General features: G+C 35.7%; 1 protein-coding gene across 1 annotated transcript in view; it reads right to left on the bottom strand.

Annotated features, from left to right (window-relative positions):
- The window catches only part of DDX10 (DEAD (Asp-Glu-Ala-Asp) box polypeptide 10), a 329989-nt gene that overhangs the window by 97031 nt on the left and 211773 nt on the right, over positions 1 to 21185 (bottom strand). Inside the window, exon 15 of the mRNA XM_012659131.1 lies at positions 13738 to 13794. Coding sequence (XP_012514585.1) covers positions 13738 to 13794 — 57 coding nt within the window. The remainder of the gene's footprint in view (positions 1 to 13737; positions 13795 to 21185) is intronic.

Here is a 21185-nt window from a genome sequence, read left to right as displayed (position 1 = left end):
ATCCACTCGCCTCAGCCTCCCAGAGTGCTAGGATTACAGGCGTGGGCCACAGCGCCTGGCCTGTGACTTACTTTTAAAGGCTCTTTCTGGATACCATATCAAGAATAAGCTGAGGGGAAGATGGTGGGAGGGTAAGAGAAAGGATACTAGTAGACTAGTTAGAAGACTGTTATAATTATTAATTCGTGTTAGAGATGGTGACTTGGATCAAAGTAATAGTAGCAGGGTTGTTAAAAAGTGGCTGGATTCTGGATTTTGAATAAAGTTTTTATTTTTAAATAATTTTAGATTTACAGGATACTTTCAAAGACAGTGCAGAATTTCTATATACCCCTCACCCAGGTTTCTCCTACTATTATAATTTTATGGTGTATCTGTCACAACTAAGAAACCAAATTGGTATATTACTATTAACTAAACTCCAGATGTTATCTGGACTTCACCAAACTTTCTATTAATAAGATCTATTTTTTAAGGTAAAGTCAAACAGGATTTACTAATGAATTTGTGGTAAAGTATAAGAATGACAGAATTTCAAAGATATGTCTAGAGTTTCTCCTGAGCAACTGAAAGGATGGAGTTTTTTCATTTCCTGGGATGAGGAAGACCATGGAAAGAACATACTTGGGAGACAAAAATCTGAAGTTTGATTTGGACATGTTAACTTTGGAATTTCTACTAAAAACTCAAGTGGAGATGCTCAATAGGCATTGGCTATGTGAATATAGAATTCAAGGAAGAAACCTGGACTGTACATATTAGTTTGAGAGGGATTTTAAAAATAGAATTATAAAAACTTGACACTCAATTGTGTATAAGTATGGAAGAAGTTGAAAATGACTTCCAGGTTTCAAGATAGGAGAAAAGACATACATGGTGATAGCAGTTCTTCAATTTCAGCCTTCTCCTCATTAACATCCACATTTTTACCATAATTCTCTATAATGAAAGTAAAAATTTCAACTGCCAAAAAATTTCAGTAAAAATCTTTAACGAATTAACACATTTTACAGAAAGCATTATTTTAGAAAACAGGATATATATCTAACATGTCAAACTTTTCTTGGTAAGAAACAAAAGTTCTTTTGGCAAAATTGTAAGAGATCAGAAAAGCACAAAAATGAGATTTTAAAATTTACTTGCGTACAAATATATTTAAGCACTCATTTTTTCATTTTTGTGTTTCAGACTAACATTGCTGATCCACAGTCTGTCCAGAGTGAAATTTGGGGCAAGAGTTAGGCATTTAATGAATTTCAGAACGGAGAGAAATTACCCCCACAATAAAATGTCAATGAAAGCTTATCAATGGAAATGCAGAATAATCTATTCCAAAATGGAAGACTCAGGCATGTCTGTAACAATTCACACTTGACAAAAGACCTGCTGACATGTCTTGTTCCAAATGATGTGTTTCTGAAGTTTAAATATCAGTATTTTCAGACTTGAACATTAAACAATGAAAAATGCTTTCTCAATTCAGTTCCTTCCAAAGAGAAAATGAGTGATGAAAACTATCATAGGCCATGACAGAGCATAATGGCAATTTTATGCCCTGGCCTTGCTGGGTAAATGGGCTGGAATTTTACAACATAACCAAAAAACTATCTTAAAGAAAGAACCAGAGTTTAGGATGCATGTGCACGGCTTTCAACACAGAAGTAAATTCTTCTCTGTGTTTTCCTTTAATTGTGCATCTGACCCCTCCCCCTTCCGTGTCCATCATTACCTCTTGCCCAGACTTTTGAAAAGGTCAGTTTAGATTTTTCTCCTACTCACTCTCTAGCAGTCAGAAACAATGAGCTTAATTCCTAACTGTGACTATAAACTTAAAGACAAGGGGCTTTATCTCTTTAAACCTCAGTTTCTTCATCTATATAAAGGCAATAAAATATATTTCTCTCAAAATTGTGAGGAATAAATTAAATAATATACGTGAAAGTTATTTATAAATCATAAGGTGCTCTGTTAGGGTCTTATATTACAGTACTGGCACAAAGACATATCTACGTTAGCATCCTGACACAATTCAAGGACTACTTTTTGCTCAGATTAGAGACAGTTCCTTGACCTGGCGACACATCTGCAACATAACCACAACACGCCTCTCTGGCTTTACCTTTCCATAAAATAATCCACTTTCAAGTCACATTGGACCAGTCTTTATCAAACTCATTTGTGCATCATTAACTTTGAGTATCATTACATTATGAGTGGACTGTGACTATCATTTTTTAAAAAGAAAATAGAAAATTCTGAGTATATGACCCATAGGGTAAATATCGTGTTGCAAAAAAAATTTTTTTCTTAAATGTTATGTGTACATGTTACTGGGAAAGGATGTATAATGTGTTTCTTACTCTAGGGTCCAGACAAAAAAAAAGGTGTGGAAAACCCTACACCAAACTACACACTCTTCCACAACCACACCTTCATCATCTTCAATCATCCAGACACACAATAATGTTCCTTGCACTCAGAATGCCCTTCTACCTAACTTTCCAGGTCACCTTTCCTTATCTGAAAAATGGAGGTGTCACAAATAGCATCTCACAATGCTGGTATGAAAAGCAAATGAAAGTCCTTTGTTATTAGGTATTAAATGACACCAAAAGATTTTCTCTGCCCCTTCTTTCCTCACTGCAAACCTCCACGCCATGATGAAGTCAGAAGTTTTAAGCACTACAGACAAAAGAAACATAAACCTAGTATGGTATATATTATACAAAGCTATAATATCTAGAAAAGTAGGAGTTACCTCAAGCTACTATTCATATGAAAAAGGCCTTTAAGTCAAACCATATACGGAGGGATGCTCAAAGACAATATAACTTAATATTTCCTTTATGTCTGAGGGCAAACATTACAACCATCATTATTATAACAAAGTGGTGTCTTCTGGGCATATGGAGATTTGGGGGGCTCTGTGCCACTTTAAGAATCTTTACCCTCCAGGAAAAATTCCGTTGGTAATAATTCATGACTAATTCTTCTTTGCTTTTGTTTGATATCAACCTGGTACATCCAACCCCACATATTGTAACTATAATAGTTCCACGGTTCATTACAATTGAAGAACTTTCAGGAACACTCATCTTGATTTATGCTTCAAGGCCTGACTCAAATGGCATCCTCCCTGGGATACTTTCTTCTGTAAATCCTACACGTCAAAAATAATCTCTTCAACTTCAGAACTGTTTGTACCTTGTACCAACGATGGTGGCGCTGCTATTGTTAGTATGTCCATTATTAAATCTGCCTTATAGAACAGAAGCTAAATATAAGATTTGGGAACCAGTCACCTGCTGAATGTCAGTCCTTGGATAAGTTTACTTTAAGCCCCAGTTCCCTCATCTGTCAAAATGTGTTGATAATACCTACACATGAGGACTACATGACATGCCTTAGCACAGTGTATGACACACAACAGTTCAATACTGGCAGCTATTAAAAATAGCCCTCTGTTACAGATCTTTGCACTTCCTAAAGCAGTCAGCACACAGTAAGTGCCAAGTCGTGGAAACCTCAGGATGACCTTTGACTCATCTCTCCTAGTCTCCTCATGTCTCATTCAGTTACCAATGTTTGGCAGTTATACTTTTTGAATAAAATGACCTTTCTTTACTAGTCTCATAGTCACAGTCTTACCCCAGTCATCATTACTTATCTCAACTACTGAAATGTTCTTCTGATTTCCCTAGCGGCTCTAGCCCTTCAATCCAACCAAAGGATATAAATGTGTGTGTCTGAGTGTGTGTGTGTGTGTGTGTATACACAGTCTCTTTGTGAATACATGTCAATAAGTCCCCTACTCCACAGATTTTGTTTGGGAGTATAGAGGGAGCTAGATATGTGCATTTTGAGATCTTTCAGTGACTGAATTCAATACACTCCAGCCCTGACTGAACCACTGGTTTAGATCTTGGATGTTTTCAGAACAAGCCTGCCTTAAAAGGCAACATATACTAACACTGATTAACAGTGGTTCGTTTTTTTTTTTTTTTTTTTTACAGTGATTCACAGCTCACAAAGTTCTTACACATTTATTACCTTCACAAAAGCCCTGGAAGGTTGACACTGCAGGCAACATCACCATTGTTATTCTACAGAAGAGAAAACTGAGGCTCACAGGAAAGATGGCTGCCTTGAATTCCAGAGCTTACTGGCAAGAACTGCATGTAGGCCTCCTATTTTTAAATCTCATTCACTTTTGGGAGACTTCTACCAACCTGGCGGTTAACGATGAAGGCTGACCTTAAACCCAAAATCTGTACTCTAATATAACTGATGAACTCACAGCATAGACTACAGTCTCATCCATTCTAATTTTTTTTTCTTTTGCTTAGAGATGACTATTATTTTTTCACTTTCTATTTCTCCTCAAAGGAGCACCACAAAAATGCCAGGTACCAGCTGTACTGAGAAGGGGCAAAAATCTTAGGGTTGGATGGATGCCAGGAGGGAGGGATCAATAGCAGTCATGTTTAGAATTTGGACATACAACTCATGTTAAAAAGCAATTTAGTAAGGCTGAAGCCCTCTGACAATATACTTTCCAAAGAAACCTGCACTAATATAAATGGATGAGCTTGAAAGGACTTATCATTTCCAACTGAAGGAAATGGGAGGACTTTATGAAATAAAATTCAAATGTGTCTCTAGTAAGGGAGAAAACTAATGTACACAGCTGAAAACTAAGATGGGTAAAATAAAGCAATCAGTCTTAATTCTAGCAGGGATCATCTTATAATCCAAAGACAGATAAGTAATATGATTCTTAATAAAGGAATTTTTGGATCATGTAGATACTATTTCTCCAGCATCTCCCAAGCTTAAAATTTGATCTGGAATTGCAAAAGATGTATTCTCTCCAGTAAAGATAAAAATGAGGCTACCTTAACAAAAAGTGCCTACCTCCCCCTTGAGAAGATTATAAATTCTTAGCACTAAACTAGGTACAGTCCAGGTACATAACATATGCTAAGTACTTTAAGAAATGAAGTTTATCGGTAGATGGTGAAAGGAAAGGAGTAAATACTCAAGTCACGGCACGACCTGAATGACAAGAATGAGGTAAATCAAATGAATATGCCTCCGCACAGGAAGAAAATCATTTCTTTGATTAGATGATCTTTCAAGCTTCGTATCTTTCTGAGTGTCTATGGTCAGTTACTTATTCACACACTTCAATTTCTAAAGTTACAATAGTTACATATAGGGACTTCACACCAATATCCCTTTCATCGCCCTGTGTTCTTCTATTCTAAATCAAACCCCAGTAGCTCCCAGTGCCTGATCAGATGGTATGAACAGCAGAGGCGCCCACAACATTCCAAAACCACCAAACCACCTTGTAAGAGAAACTGAAAAACTCACTGGGGTAGGGAGGAGGTTAAAAGTCTCTGAATAGCACAATGATTACTTTGCCTCCCCTTATAAAAAACATAGATTTTTCTTTTTAATTTACACCATACTCAAAAGAAAGTGTATTTTCTCATTTGGGAGAATGTGTTTTAGGAGGTAAAATATCACACTTCTTGGAACAAGGGGATTTAAGAAGAAATATGTATTTGAAGAATATAAATTATTAATTTCCTTTCACAGCTTTCATAAAATATCGATGGCTCTAGGGACTAAGGATCCTAATACTTCTGGAGTTGTAAGAGTTATTCCTCATACCCTATATTCCTGAATCTACAAATTAAAAAATGTAGGCTGAAAGCACATAAAGAGACCTGGCCTACCCCTTCATTTAATTGAAGCATGGCACACATCCAGAAAAGTGCACAGCTCATAAGCACACAGCATGATAAATTTTCACAAAGGGAATACACCCACCTAACTAGAACCCAGATTAAGAAATTAAAACACTCAAGTCCTGTAGATGCTCCCCTCATGCTCCTTCCCATCAATAACTCCCTCTTTTTTCCAAAGGTAACCCAACTACCCTAACACCAAACATCAGTTTTGCTTTTACAGAAAAACTTAAACAATTTTAAATAAATGGAATACTGTAGTATTAACTCTGGTCTCTGGATTCTTTCACTCATTATATTTGTAAAGTCAGTCCTTGTATTAAATGTAGCAGTAATTCTTTCACAGCTACATATTATTTCATTATATGACTATGCCACAATTTATCAGCCCTGCAAGTTAGGTTATCCCCTGTCTTTGACAACACTATAAACAGTGCTGCTACAAGAACATCTTTTGGCATAGGCACACATGCATTCTTCTTCAGTATATACCTAGGAGAGGAAGGGTGGGACACAGGGTAGGCACACACTCAGCTTAGCACACACTGTTGAACATTTTTCCAAAGCTGTTGTATTATTAAGGAAAAGTAAAGCTTGGGGAATTAAAGTCACTTTGCACATAAATGTATAACGATTTAAGGAAGAACCAGAGATAAATTATGGGACTAACAATACTACTCCCTTCTGAACATTCTGGATAACGCTCAAGACAATCCAAATGAAAAGATTAATGTAAAATCTGAAGGACAAAAAAGAGATAAATTCCTAAATAATACAAAAAGACATCTGCATATTGGGGTCTGAGACAGAAATATAAGGTTTTCCCTTACTAGTTAGTTACATGACCTTAGCCAAGTCACTTAACTGGCCTCTGTGCCGAAACGTTTAACTCTTGGATGATTATAATGCTTCTATTTATTTCATAAACTTATTAAGTGGAATAATCTTGATGAAAGTGCTTGGACAGGATAACACACTCTACATCATCACAATCTACAAAAAACACATTCAAGAACTCTCATCAAGTGAAGAAATCTTTGAATCCTGCAATATATCAATAATAAAAACCTAGGCAAAGGGAAAAAAATCTTCCTACATAAAACATTGCCGACACCTGGCTATATCTTTCCCCAAAGTGAGAAAATATAGCGAAGATGAATCATTTAATGTTGATAATAACTGATTATATCAACAGTAACAAGATGATCTAAATAGAGCTTTATAGTTAAAAAACACTTTCTTACCTAATTTCTTAGAGGACAAAAAAAAAGGCAGTAAGAACAACAAGTTCTTCTCAAGGATATTTTAGGTGTATATAATTACCCCCAGGGACAAATTCTCCTACCACCTAACTCTTAGGCTCTTTGGAACACTGGTATATGGTGCTCTCCAACAGAAGTCTTTATGGCTTAAAGCAGCAGGCAATAAAGCTTTGTTACTCTATTGCCCACACATAGCACAGCACAGAGTAAAAGTTCATCCCCAAAAGAGCTTTCCTTATTCACAAGAAGTATTTGCACTAAAAGGAGTTAGTGGAAATACTTGAAAGTTAGGAATCAGCTTTACTCTATTACTCACCTCCAAAATCAAGAATGGCCTTTAAGAATCAGTACGAAATTTATGTCTGTTCTCCTTTTTCTGCGTTCCCTCTGTTTTTTCCTTTTCCCATTAACTGTTTCTCCTTTAAGAGATAGAGGACACATAGCCTTCTCTTCCTTTTGAGAAACAGTGGCATCCTCCTCCTCCCCCTTCCTTTTCTTCCTCCCTGTGATTTTCTTAGATTTTGAGGAAGCGTCAGGAGTGTGACTGTTTCTGTTTACACACCATATGGCAGCGTTCTCAATCTTTTCCGGTATTAGAAGACATTTAACAAACTATTTACAAGATGATAATTCTACATTGGTATATATCATTTAAGAAAATACAAGACAAAATGGTACTACAAATTTAATACCACAAATTAATATTTTGTTAAACTTAATGTAGCCTTTACATAGTTTTAAACAATGGTCGTATATACATATGGTGTAATTTATTCACTGTATAGTCAATGTTGAGTGCTTCTGAGAATTTGAAGTTTCTAGTAATAAGCTGGAGGGCTTCTTGTACCATAGGCTGAGAATTACCAAAATCAAGTCTTATGGTAATTTTTTAGCCTTATCTCTTATTTCTTCATATAAATGACAGGATTCTGAGTTGTAAAGCAAAATCTTGAGAAAACGATCTATATATTTTTTAATTTATTTTATTGAGATTTTTGTATGTCAGAAATTATGATGGCATAATCTCTCAGCAACCAGTAACAGATTTATTAACAGGCAAAAAAATTATCTCATCATGCAGACCACTAGTGAATGGCAAAGTATATAAAAATACGGGTAAATGATCCTAAGTATCAGTCTCCACAATCATGATGGTCATACCCACCACACACACATTCACATACAGTTCTCTACAAAGTAGAGTATGTAAACATTGGAATGACACACACAGCCACATAATTACCAACTGACCAGAATGATTCAAATAAAGTTAATTTGTTCCATTAGAGAAGATCTGTCTGTAAACCTTCAATGTAATAAATAAATGTCAAACTATCTCTACCTTGAGATAAGCCAAATAAACCATGACTAAGTATAAAGGGCATCAAAGGAATTGATTTACTGTTTTGGTCCATTTGTTGGAACTAAATGACCACCTAACTGAGCAGGGTCTATCAGACCATTTAATAATATAACTATCATCTATAGCATAAAGGGATACATACACAAATAGCTTTTTTGGCATCTTACTCAAATATGTTATGAATCTATCTTCCCAAAATTTTGTCTGGTTTAGAACATTTTGCAAGTTTCATAAAAGAAACAATATTCTTTAGAAAGTTTTAGAAGAAACACATTTTGACATAGGCACTAAAATTCTGCCTTAAATTAATCTAGAATGACACTACAAATTTAAAAGTAACAGATCTTACTTGTTTTCTGAAAACTTTCTTCTTCACTTGATTTTAGCCGAAAGGCAGAGAAGCAATGAAAAATTTCTTTTTGTTGTCAAGGTTAATAGCTTGCCCCAGACAGGTAAAATCACTCTTAACACCCACCACACAGCCATCAGTGGTCAGAGCTAGGTGGTGAAGACAGAACTGTATCTGAGTGTTAGCTCATTCACTACCTAATCACATTTAAATAAAGTTATAATTATACAGGCAACCCATGTTCAATGGCATTAAATGCAATATTCACCATGATATGTCAACAATTTTAGCCAATCTAATTTTTTGGTCAATCAACAAATATTTATGAGCAAGGAACTGTACTACAGAATGAAATCACAATTCCCATGGGGGCTAGGTTCTGAAGTCAGCAGGCAAGGTGAAAATCAACATGATCGAATTACCCTAGAATACCCCTTATATCATCCACAAAGCACCATAAACATAGTTTTGTATATTCAACTACACTAAATCTTGAGGACCCCTAAGTAAGATAAAAGGAAGGAAGAAAAGCAAAACCAATAAGCACATATTAGGACAGTTCATTCCTTCAGAATTTATTAAATTCTTAGCAAATGAGTATGGGTCAAGTAGTCTAAAAGGGTCCTGATTGCCTACAGAGTGTACTATATTCTGTTTTAATATTTAGGATCTATACCCTTAATACAAGTTAATGGATTTGTTCAACATAAGATGGGGGAGGAGAGGAGCAGCAACTTGGAAAGGACTGGGTGTGTCAGATACAGCCACGGTCTGGCAGAAATTTACATGCATACATGCAACTTTACTGTATTCTATAAGCCCAGCTGCTGGATCTCAAAGAACCTATAGCTGACACGGCATTAACATGTAAAATGTTAACTTCAAGAATGAATATACTTCTATACTTGCATTTCATTGATTAGTCAATAAACACACAGAGAGCATTTATTATGGGCGACCTACGGAAAAACTCAGTTGCTGCTCTCAAGGAGTTTACAATCTAGTGATGAGGGACGATTGCTAAGTAACACAGCAGAATAATGTACAAATAGTACAATGATGCAGGAAGTAAATTCCTAAGTCTGCCTGATGGAGGCAGGAAAGGCTTGCTGTCTCCAGGGGGTGGGCAAAGTATATCTGCAGAACCCCTACGTCACTCAAAATAATATGGAAAACCACTAGAGTACACCAGTGGATGACATATTCAATCTTGAATTTCACTGATCTGATAAAGTTCAAAAGAGATTTTAAATGACTACATGGGATTTTTACTTTGTCAATAACGACCTTTTAAAAATTATCAGAATTATTTCATAAATGAAAGGATATTTTAGCACCAAAAAAGTAGGAAAAACAAAATATCAAATGAATAAATTTAGCTTTGTTTTATGAAACTACTGGTGGGCCATGGAAAAAGTCGTTCAAGACCAGTATACTAGAAAATCAGTTCAGAAAATCTCTATTCAAGTTCTAAAATTATGTAACTTCTACTTGGAGCTTCTTCGGAGCTCCAATTCTGAGAGAATCAACTTCAAAACTACATTTTTGTTAGTACTGAGTCCATCTTAGGTGTACAAGAAACTATTACACTATTTATTAAGGAAATAAAGTAGGCCAGAGTCATTAAAATAAAAAAGCAATAAAAACCAGAAAAATGAAAAAAGAAGTAATTTTATAGTGTCTATAAAACTTCAACCTCAAAATGTATATTTTAGTTATTTAATATTAATATAATTTTCCCCAAGAACTATTAGCACCTATAATATAGGCAAAGCAACACTGAACTTTGTGTTTATGTGCTTCTAAACTATTTCCTGCTCTTTACTCCTTTGTAGTCAGTGTTCAATTTCATCAACCTCACACTTTTGTTTAATAAATCCTGCTTTCTTTTCAAAAATAGCACAGCACTGAGATATTTCTGAGGATCTATTTCCTCAGAAATAGTTTCAGCACTATTGTTCTCTTTCTTTACATTTCTGCAAAATCTTTCCAGCAACCAGAAATTACTACAAGCACTTGTGACCCTCAAAGCACCAGGAAATCTAGCTGGATAATGAGGTAAAGCTATGTTTCCAGGATTATGTAACCTCTCTGAACCCAAAAAGCAATGTGATCTATTGATCACTGCTCCAAGTATTTTTTTATATCTCAATTTAAAATCTTTAAGTAATAACAATATATTATACAACATCCTGCTAGCTAAACCAAAAGCACTTCTATTGTGCAGTTCAAATATTTCTCTGCTAAAGAAAGTTTTGAGACCCAAAGACCTTTATCTCCCAAACCACTAAATATTAGTTACCTAGTAAACCTTCATAAGAGTTTCAGCTTCATGTTTCTTTTCAATTCCTGACACTGCACATAACATATTCTAGGCAGATCTTAGATCTATCTTTTAACAAAAAGTTGTGTCAGATTCCTGACAGGTCCATTCCAACTTTATTTTAGCCTACTCACACTTTAAGGCAATTTTTCTTAGAAATACTCTCAATAAGACAGGGAAGAGATAACCAGTAATCATCATTTCTAAAACTGCAAACTCATTATCATTAAGCCTTCTCTTTCCTGGGAAATAAAGATAATTCCATTACAACTTTCAAACACTTTTCCCCAAATTTTAAAAAAATACCGTGTCCTCTATATTCCTCCTTGTATAATAACATGACGTTTGCTGCATGAAACACAAAAAAGGTAGAAAGACAGCAATGTGAATCCTCTCTCACACTTTCAGTTTCTATGTACTGATTCCTTAAAATAGCCATCGATAAGACTATATTTCCTGGTGAATTAAATCTGCAAAAAAACACTTTCTATTAAGATGGCTTTTGGGTATCTTGTAGGTTCAGGGATCAAAGGGATGCTCCAGCTGGAACTGAACCAAAGTGCTTCAGAAGGCAACACCCTGAAGTCGCACAATGATTATGTTTAAATAAAATTATCAAGACAACATTTACTCAAAAACTAAGCCATATCTGTCCATATTAGGTTTCCCTAATAATTCATGTATTTCCTCGTAGGTATCACAGAACTTTGGACCATCACCCCTGTACCAAGTCTTTCCAAATAATATCTCCCAGGTCTGTTTCCAAAAGGCACCTGAAAAGCCAAGAAAGCCTTCATCCCCTGTCACTTTCATATGAAAAGAAACTGGGTACAGAAAGTTGGTTTTGGCTAATTCCTTGTGCTCTGTCAGTCAGCCCAAACCTGTCACTGCTCCCAGTCCTCAGTGTCTTAGGCAATGTTTGAGTCCCGACTACATTCTGGCCACTTATCTCTCTGGTAATATCACTCTTACAAAAAAGGCTGCCATCTCTGAACACTCAGACAAGGGCTGTGAAATGGAGGTAGCTCAAATATTCAGAGCAATAATAAAACACAGCCTCTCTCTATTCAAAGCTCCTGGCTGAGCAGCAAAGCCATGTCAACTGCAGAGCCTCGTCTTCTCATTCCCAGTACAATCCTTCGTGGTTGTACAGAAATGAGACCTTCTCTTAATAAGAAAGTCTCCTTCCTTTCTTCAATGTCAGGAAACAAACACAGGACAAACACAGAAGGGGGAGTAAGAAATCGAGGGAGGAGTTTGGCTTAAGGAGATTGGCCCCAATGGAAAAGCCCAACTCTGATGGCCTTTACAGTTCTGTTTCCCCAGTTGACACATTACTAAAACCAAATATACATACTAATTTATAGGGGAATAAAAGAAGAGGGATCCAGGAGGCAGTATAAAAAATAAACCACATTTAGTAATATATACAAATAGGCACAAATACCGAGAAAGGAAATGCAATACCAGGGCTTTCATTGGCTCTAGATTATATCTTTCATTCTACATTTATACATGCAGAAATGAAAGTTTTCTACTGAAATAAAATAGGTTTAACTTTATGCTCAACATACAATATTCATAAATATCAAATGCCTTCATCGGACTTAAGATTTTCTTCTCAAATTTAAATTTTCTCTCACTACAGCCTCTAAGACCTCATTTCCTGTTCATGTCTGCACTTTAAAGCATACGCAGAAGTCACCTGATTTAGCAGTCAGGCTGCACACTCTGCAGCTCTCGTTTTCAAGCACCTTTGAAGACAGAGTGCTATTTAATACTAAATACAAGCAGTCTTTTCATCTTACACTGCAGAATAATTGCTTCCTACTTCAGAACTATAGCACAAGTTACCATCTCTGACTTGCTCTCTGAGTGCTATGGTCAGCATGGAAAAAATGACAATGAACATTATGGGGGTCGTTTCTCAAGGGAGTTAGAGGTTTCCTAACTCCCAAAAGGAAATCATGGCTACTCAGACACAGCACAAGGAGACAGAGCATGAGAAATGACATACGTTATTGGGCTCTGGTTCTGGGAAATCATCTCTACTCAACATTCTCAGAATGCGGACACTAAACACTTCTCAGTGGCAAACACACCAGATAAAAATCATAGCTGCACATGGATGGTGTTTATATTAATAACTGTACATATGTATTTGAGGAAAACTACATATTTATTTGCTAAAGATTATTGTTAACAGAATGCAGTGAAGGTGGGAGGTATGGAATGCTGTTTGCGTAGATTCAGGGAGCTGAACTGATGCTTTCAGAGTTACTTATCATCAAGCTGGGTTCATACAGGCTATCTAACTAAAGATGATAGGGATGAAAATTGTATCAAGGCCTGGCCCACATAATCAACTGTCTTTTATATTTAATAGACACAAAATAGAATGGGAAAAGATGGTAGGGGTAAATGAGGAAAAGCCCACTGGGCTCTTTTCATCCTGCATCACAGAGGAAACAAAAGGAATATGAGAAAGTAAATAACAGGCCACATGGGCCTCAATCCAATTAGAATATCATGATATACAAATAAATATAAAATGCACAGTGAAAAGAAGATGATTTAAATTTCACTTCAAATTGCAAATACTGCTTTTGTCAAAACATAAAATTCCTTTGTCAATTATATCTTAATAGAACCAGGAAAAAATACGTGCACATAAACACACTTACCTTTGCTTGTCTCTTGTTTGCTTCTCTTCTGGCTTCCCTTTCTTTCAGTCTTTTCTCCTACATGAAGAAGGGGAAAATCAGTAACATACAAACTTCTGTTAGGTGTAAAACAGGCTACATATTCATTACAGATTTATTTCTTAAAGCCAGCTGATATGTGACATCCATTTCTCAATATTTACTGAGTATCCACTATGGGATTGGCACATATTTTATCTTCTAAAAATGGAAATAACGGGAGCAAACACTTTATAATGCAGATGTAAGAATTATATAAAATAACATACATAAGTGGTTAGCATAATGTCTGATATACGACTGGCACACCAATCAGTGTTGGCTACTAGAAGAAAAAAATGTGATAATGACTATTTCCTTAGTCCTCTAAAAAAATGCTCACTCTGGGGGTTCTTGGGAAACTGGCAATGTTTTCTCAAACAAAAAACATTGGATGGCATTCTTATAAAGAATGTTATATTATTTTATTAAATTGTTTTTGTAATTTCCCCATTAGTTTTCCATTGATCACAAAATAGGCAGAAAAATGCAACACCAAGATTTTTTAAATAAGAAAAAAGAAATATGTATAATACCAAAATTTTAAAAATGACTCAGGTAATATTGGAATGAATGCTGCTTTAAATTTAAAAACCTATCCTCCTCTCCAAAATAAAAGTGTTAACAATAAAAAGGCTATTCTCGCTCCTACGTACATAGCTAACAATTTATATATTTTTTTAATTTTGATGAATTACTAGATCAATATAAAAAGTGAACAGATAGAAAATAATTTTTCATGAATATGAAAATGCAATCATGATTTACTATTACATTAAACACATAATAACATGCAAATGAACACATTTTCTAAGCCTGGGTACTCCTTCATTACCATTATGCTTTATAGATACATGACTTTCTCCAGATTTAAAAACCAATGATAATCCACACTCTGAAGACAGACCTGAGGCTACTCTGTTGCTTAAACATCAGGGAAGACAGGAATTGATACTATACACCTTGTCTACCTTTATACAATCCCTGTGACAAAGTGAGAACATAAAATCTCAAAGGGCATTAAATACTAATTAATTCAAAGAGGAAGGGAGTTCACAAAGCTCATAGATTCAGTTTCTATAGCTGCAGATTGCACAGCAAGAAAGCTAAATTCCAAGTGAAACTAAAAAATGTCAGCTGGGCACGGTGGCTCATACCTATAATTCTAGCACTCTGGGAGGCCGAGGCAGGAGCATTGCTTGAGGCCAGGAGTTTGAGACCAATCTGAGCAAGAGCAAGACCCTGTCTCTACAAAAAATAGAAAAATTAGCCAGGTGTGGTGGTGCAAGCCTATAGTTCCAGCTACTTGGAAGGCTGAGGCAGGAGGACCCCTTGAGCCCAGGAGTTGGAGGTTGCCGTGACCTATGATGACGCCACTGACTGCACTCTAGTCCACGCAACAAAGTGAGGCTCTGTCTCAAAAAAAAAAAAAAAAAAAAAGAATCCACAAATATATATTCAAACAGCTACTGTGTATATGTCATGCCCCTAAAGTAATAGATGTTTTGTTTTGTTTCCTTTTTTATTCCCCCAGGTGCCCGAGCCCTCAGCTGCACCCAGCCACCAGCAGTGGGCTACAGGCCCGGAACCACAGGCCCAAATAATACATGTTAAATTATTCTGTTTCTGTGATCGTTATTCTTTTTCTTCTCCAGCTTTGAAGAAAAGGGGTAGTACTCCAACTTCCAAATAAAACATGCAACTAACAGGGCAGGTAAAACTTAATATACAATTATACAAGAGAAACATTCTAAAGATTACTTTGAAGTTCCAGAAATCAACATCAGGCAAAGGAAAAGTAAAGATGAAAAAAAGAAAAACTCAGAAAGGTTTTGGCTTGCTCATTGTCAAAGAGCTTAGTTAGACTGATCTGAAACCTCAGTTTTCATGTGCCACGTCTAGTGATTTTGCCAATACATTCTTTTTTTTTTTTTTGGAGATAGTCTCACTGTGTTGCCCTGGCTAGAGTGAGTGCCATGGCGTCATCCTAGCTCACAGCAACCTCAAACTCCTGGGCTCAAGCGATCCTCCTGCCTCAGCCTCCCAAGTAGCTGGGACTACAGGCATGCGCCACCATGCCCGGCTAATTTTTTCTATATATTTTCAGTCGTCCAGATAATTTCTTTCTATTTTTAGTAGAGACGGGGTCTCGCTCTTGCTCAGGCTGGCCTCGAACTCCTGAGCTCAAACAATCCGCCCGCCTCGGCCTCCCAGAGAGCTAGGATTACAGGCGTGAGCCACCGCGCCCGGCCGCCAATACATTCTTAATAATAAAAATGTTAGGGTATGAGTTTTAAACTTTAACAGATGAGACTTTAAAAACAGACAAAAATAACAACTAGTATTATTTTAGCAAGCAGCCAATTAATGCAATAGTTATTATCAAACTCTATCCCTGAATTGGTTTTCTAATGAGATTATGAGAGATATTCTGCTATTAAAATAAAATAAACTGAATGTTTCCTTAAGTTGCAGGAAAAATAAGTTAATGGGTGGCAGTTTCTAAATAATTTGTATGTAATTTCTTAAAAGTTGGCACCAATTACTGATTTTCTTTAAGCATTAGCAGACCACAAAATACATGAAAGTAGCAAAATATTATTAAAAAATTTTCATAACTGATTGTAATTATGCTTAGTTTGAGAGTTGGCTTTAGCTTGAGATCCATGTATTTGTAATTTTATCTCCCTTCTCTTTTCCCACAAAAATTTTGCCTGCTTTAGATACTAAAATTAAGCATAACAGTATTCTATGTTATTCTACAAAAGATCACAATCACTTTCAAGTGTTTTGTTGCTTAAACTAATTTTAAGGCTACAGCTATATAAAACATCAAATAACTATAGAGAATAAAATTGTTTTATTGTACTTTCATAAAATTTTATGTGCCCATTAGTACATTATTACTATTATTATTTTCTTACTGACAGTAATAGCTCAGAAGTAAGTATGAACAATGTGCTATCAGTGCGCACATCAATTTGTTTTTTTAAATCTATGTAACAGAACTTGTAAGGTATTATTATTCCCATGATATAGATGAAAATGGAAAATCAAAGTAACTAAGTAATTTGCCTGACATCAAGGTCTGTGGAGCTCAAGTCCTCACTGCCTCAACTCTACACACCTCAACCACTACACACCGCAGTCCTCCATTAGAACATTAGATATTTAGCTTTGTATGGTCATACACAGCATTCTTATTAATATGTTTTAGGCAAATGTTGTTACTTCTTTCATCGGTAGCAATAGTCTGCTACCATACAGGTCTTTCATCCTGATAGCATTTTTTTTCTGACAGCATTTTTGGACATTACTTAATTAATTTTTGCCAGTCTCCTGCAAAGAACAGATAATTGGCCACATTTACCAGTCATACAAATTTTTGTCATAATTATTCAATAATTGGCCTTCTCCCAACACATTAGAGTATCTGAAAATGGTACTCAAAGTTGAAAAGAATAACCTCAATATGTTTACAACAAAGACAACCTTTCTACACAAGTAAACATAACAATCTCCATGCTGGGGCTTTTTAGTTAGCCATTTTAACCACAGCAGAAAAAATACACTGACAATTTTCTATCTCTACTGAATTCCAGTATTAATTCATTACAGTCACTAAAGGATATTTTAAATTTCAGTTTTCGACTGGCTATCAGAATCTACACGTGCATGCAAATGAGATAATTTTCCCTTTTATGTTTTCTACCACAAATCTCCAGAGGAATATCCAAAGACTTCTGCAACATGAACTGAACATGCCTAAGACATGAAGCAGAAATGCATTAAAGACAACAAACTTTCAATACTGGGTGAAACAAAAGGAAAATAATTTGAAGTAAAGCATTAGAAAACTTGTCTTTCTTATCTGAAAAAGTGATGTGAGTTCATTGTCTGCAAAAAGCCAAGACTATACATTAGCCTTTAAACAGAAACACAGGAAAACAGGAAGTAGAATTACAGTAATTCAAAATTTATAAATGGATATAAGGAAGACAGTATATTCTTTGTGGTAGAAAAAAAAATTTTTAAAGAAGCTTTATGACACGACATAAAGATAAAAGGTTGGAGTACAATTACTTGAGAGGGAAAGTATAATTGAATTTTATTAGATTCAGTAACTGAGGCCCACCCTCTTCCAGTTATGTATGGTTCAAATGCTTTAAATTCTTTATTTTTCCTATTTTTTTGAGGGCATATTGATAAAAAAAACTATTTTATGCCACAAAAAGGGCAAAATTTTATCTTTAGTTCTGCCATGCTACAAATGATTAAGTAAAAGGAGAGCATGAAATTCAATAATGAAAAGCAGATTCACAAGGGGCAGAAAAACAGAAAATCACATTTCAAGGTACAAAATACTGCCTTTCTAGATATTATACTTCTTTTGGTTTCTCACACACTATAGGTCTTTAGCTTCCAGAAAAGAAAACACCATGAAATATGAATTTCATGAGCAGTAAGGACTATGTATTTAACCCTTTTTCATTCTACAGTGGTGCCTGAAAATTTGTAGATTTGGAAATACAACGCATTTTTCAGGTGGTTATGGAAGCACAACCCATTTGAATGAGTCTCAGGCAACTAAGCCAGTCTGGTAAGGAACTGAGTCCTCAGCTATCACACAGGGAAGAAGACGACATTCATCTTTCTTCAACATACAAAAGACTCTTTTTCAGGGAAGAAAAGTGGATCAACAAAAGTGAGTAAAAACAAGAATTCTAAGTCCTAAAGATAGCCCCTGCCATCTAAGAAAAAAATTCCAGTAAACCTAACTCCTTCCCAGGCACTCAACACGACAAGGTTGTGTGATCTGTTACCTATTCTACAGAGTTCTGCTTGAACAACATAAAAAAGTAGTCTTTTAGATCTGCAACAATTATTAACACAACAAGGATATGAAGAGAGGGAGAAAAAAACTGACACAGAAACACTGTTTCACTAATTAATTCCTTTGAATATTTACTGAGCTATTATGTGCCAGGCCACGTGGTAGACTTTGGATATACAGTAATGGGCAAAAGAGACAAAGATCAGCCTCCCAGGGCCTTTGCAGTCCGTGATTTAATCCTGTCAGACTCTTTGATTCCACTGGCACCAAACTGCTCCTCAACCCCAGCCTCCAACTACTCACCATCAGTCTAAACCAGTCTTCCTCTCTAACACCATATGGTATTTAAGAAAAAGATTCCACAAAAGAATAAAAATAGAGGTAATAAACAGCTCAAAGACTTGCCACACAGTTGATAGAGAAGATCTATGCAATTTTGAATATTTCTCTCATTTTTGATGCTGGATATAAAGAGGGCCCAAACAGCAAACAAGATGTTGAACTGAATGGCACTAGATGCCATAAGCTTGTGAGAAGAACAGAAACCTGCCCAGGCAAACATCTCTAAATTATAGAACAAAGGCTTTGTAGTAACAAGCTGGCTCATTTTTTAACAATAAATCTGGTTGTGACAGTGCTAGAAAGGGCTCAAACTGGAAGAGAAGAGGGTTGTCTAGAAGAGGTTCTTTTTTCCTCTCATGTAAATAAGCTTTACTCGCAAAATCTATTCTAGAATTAGGCACCAGATGTTTTAGTTCCCTTGCTCTCAGGATGACATTTCTGGCCTTAGAATTTCATAAGACCATGTGAGCCAGACCAGTCTCTGACATTACCTTAGACTCTTAAATGGCCATTGCTACTAAAAAATGGATTCTGGTACTACTATCTGTACCTATATCCCTGTGCAATGAACATTCAGGGAAACGTAATAATAGTATGGGGTCCTGAACTATACTACTAACCACAATGCTTATTTTATTCTTAAATTTATTTGAGACCAATGATTTTGCTCTGGAAACATGAAAATTTTCCATTATTTGTCATTCCTTCTTCAAAACCCTTCACTCCTATCATCATCCTCTACCTTTTTATTCACTGCTGCAGAGTTACCCTGTTGTAAGAGATGTCTCAAGGTTTAAGACAAGTAGCAACACAGCTGAATAGTTAAAAACACAGTCTATAGAGTAACAAAGATCTCAGTAAGAACCTCAAGGCTATCTGTAGGCTGTAGGGTCTTGGACACCTTACTTGACCCTTTTAAATCTTAGTTTTATCATCTGTAAAAGGAGGCTAGTTCACTTACTTTAGAACTGTGAGCGTGTAATATGAAGGTACACACACTTAGTGTAGAGTCCAGTTGAGTAATTGCTACTTGTTATTGTTAATATTCTTATTACCACTATTCCCAAGACTACTGCTTTCTTCTTTCTTATCATACAAATTTATGATTAAGCCACCTGGATTCCATACCAAATTAATTCCGTGACAACAATAAAACAGATTTCCTCAAATGTCCCTTTAATTCTTTCTTAACTTTCTGATGTTCATGCCGATAGTAAGTGGAACCCACAGCAATACTACACCATCTTTGCAAGCAGTCCAGAGCCACGTCTTGACATGTTTGTTATCTAAATACACATTCTGATATGGAAAAAACACTCAAAGCAAATTTCAAGAGAATGAAAGAACATAATGAATTGTTTCCCTCTGTTCTCAGCTGTGATAGCAGATACTATCACCTTAAATACAAGTCAACTTTCAGAACTATGAATGATGATACATACTACAGAGCAGATTTTTCACTTCATTGAAGTAAAAACCTTTCAATGATGAGATCCACATCCCATCTTTCAAAAGTTCTGATTGAATTATCAGAAAATACATTGTTTCCATGCAGAAGTAGTGCTTTTAAAATTAACTAATTTACTAATGGGTTCATATGCAAAAATTATGGTTTCTGCCATATTTTTATTTCTGATGAATGGTTTCAAAAGGTTCTGCAGAGAAAATAAAAGCAACAGGCGTACTTAAGTACAGCCAACTGCCAGGCAAAGGTGAAAATTGGAATGGTCTCAGAAGAAAACGGTGCTTAAAGGCTACAATGAAAACTCATAACAAATAAAGCTGCTAAGTGACCTAAAACAGTTACAGAAGGAACTCTAAAGTCCAGAATAGTAGCTATGAATTGTGGCAAGGGGGCAGCTGAGTTCTACTCCCAGTGATGCCATGAAACTACATGGGTTTTGTTTTTGTGCTGTAAATCAGTTAAAATCTTTATACCTCTTATATCCAAAGACATTGAAATTAGTATGTTGAAGAGACGTCTGAACTCTCATGTTCATTACAACATTATTCACGATAGCCAAGATACGGAAACAACTGAAGGGCCCATCAATGGAACAATGGATTAAATGAATGAGATACATACACACAATGGAATACTATTCAGCCTTAAAAAAAAAGCACTGTTCACAGGGTACAAAGTTTCAGTTAGACAAGAGTAAGTTCTGGTGATCTATTAAACAGCATGGTGACCATGTTAATAATAATGTATTAT

The sequence above is a fragment of the Propithecus coquereli genome, unplaced genomic scaffold (assembly GCF_000956105.1).
Source record: "Propithecus coquereli isolate 6110/MARCELLA unplaced genomic scaffold, Pcoq_1.0 Scaffold6, whole genome shotgun sequence".
Classification (NCBI taxonomy): Eukaryota; Metazoa; Chordata; class Mammalia; order Primates; family Indriidae; genus Propithecus; species Propithecus coquereli.
Note: the sequence above shows the minus strand (reverse complement) of the source record. Positions and strands in the feature narration are given on the sequence as shown.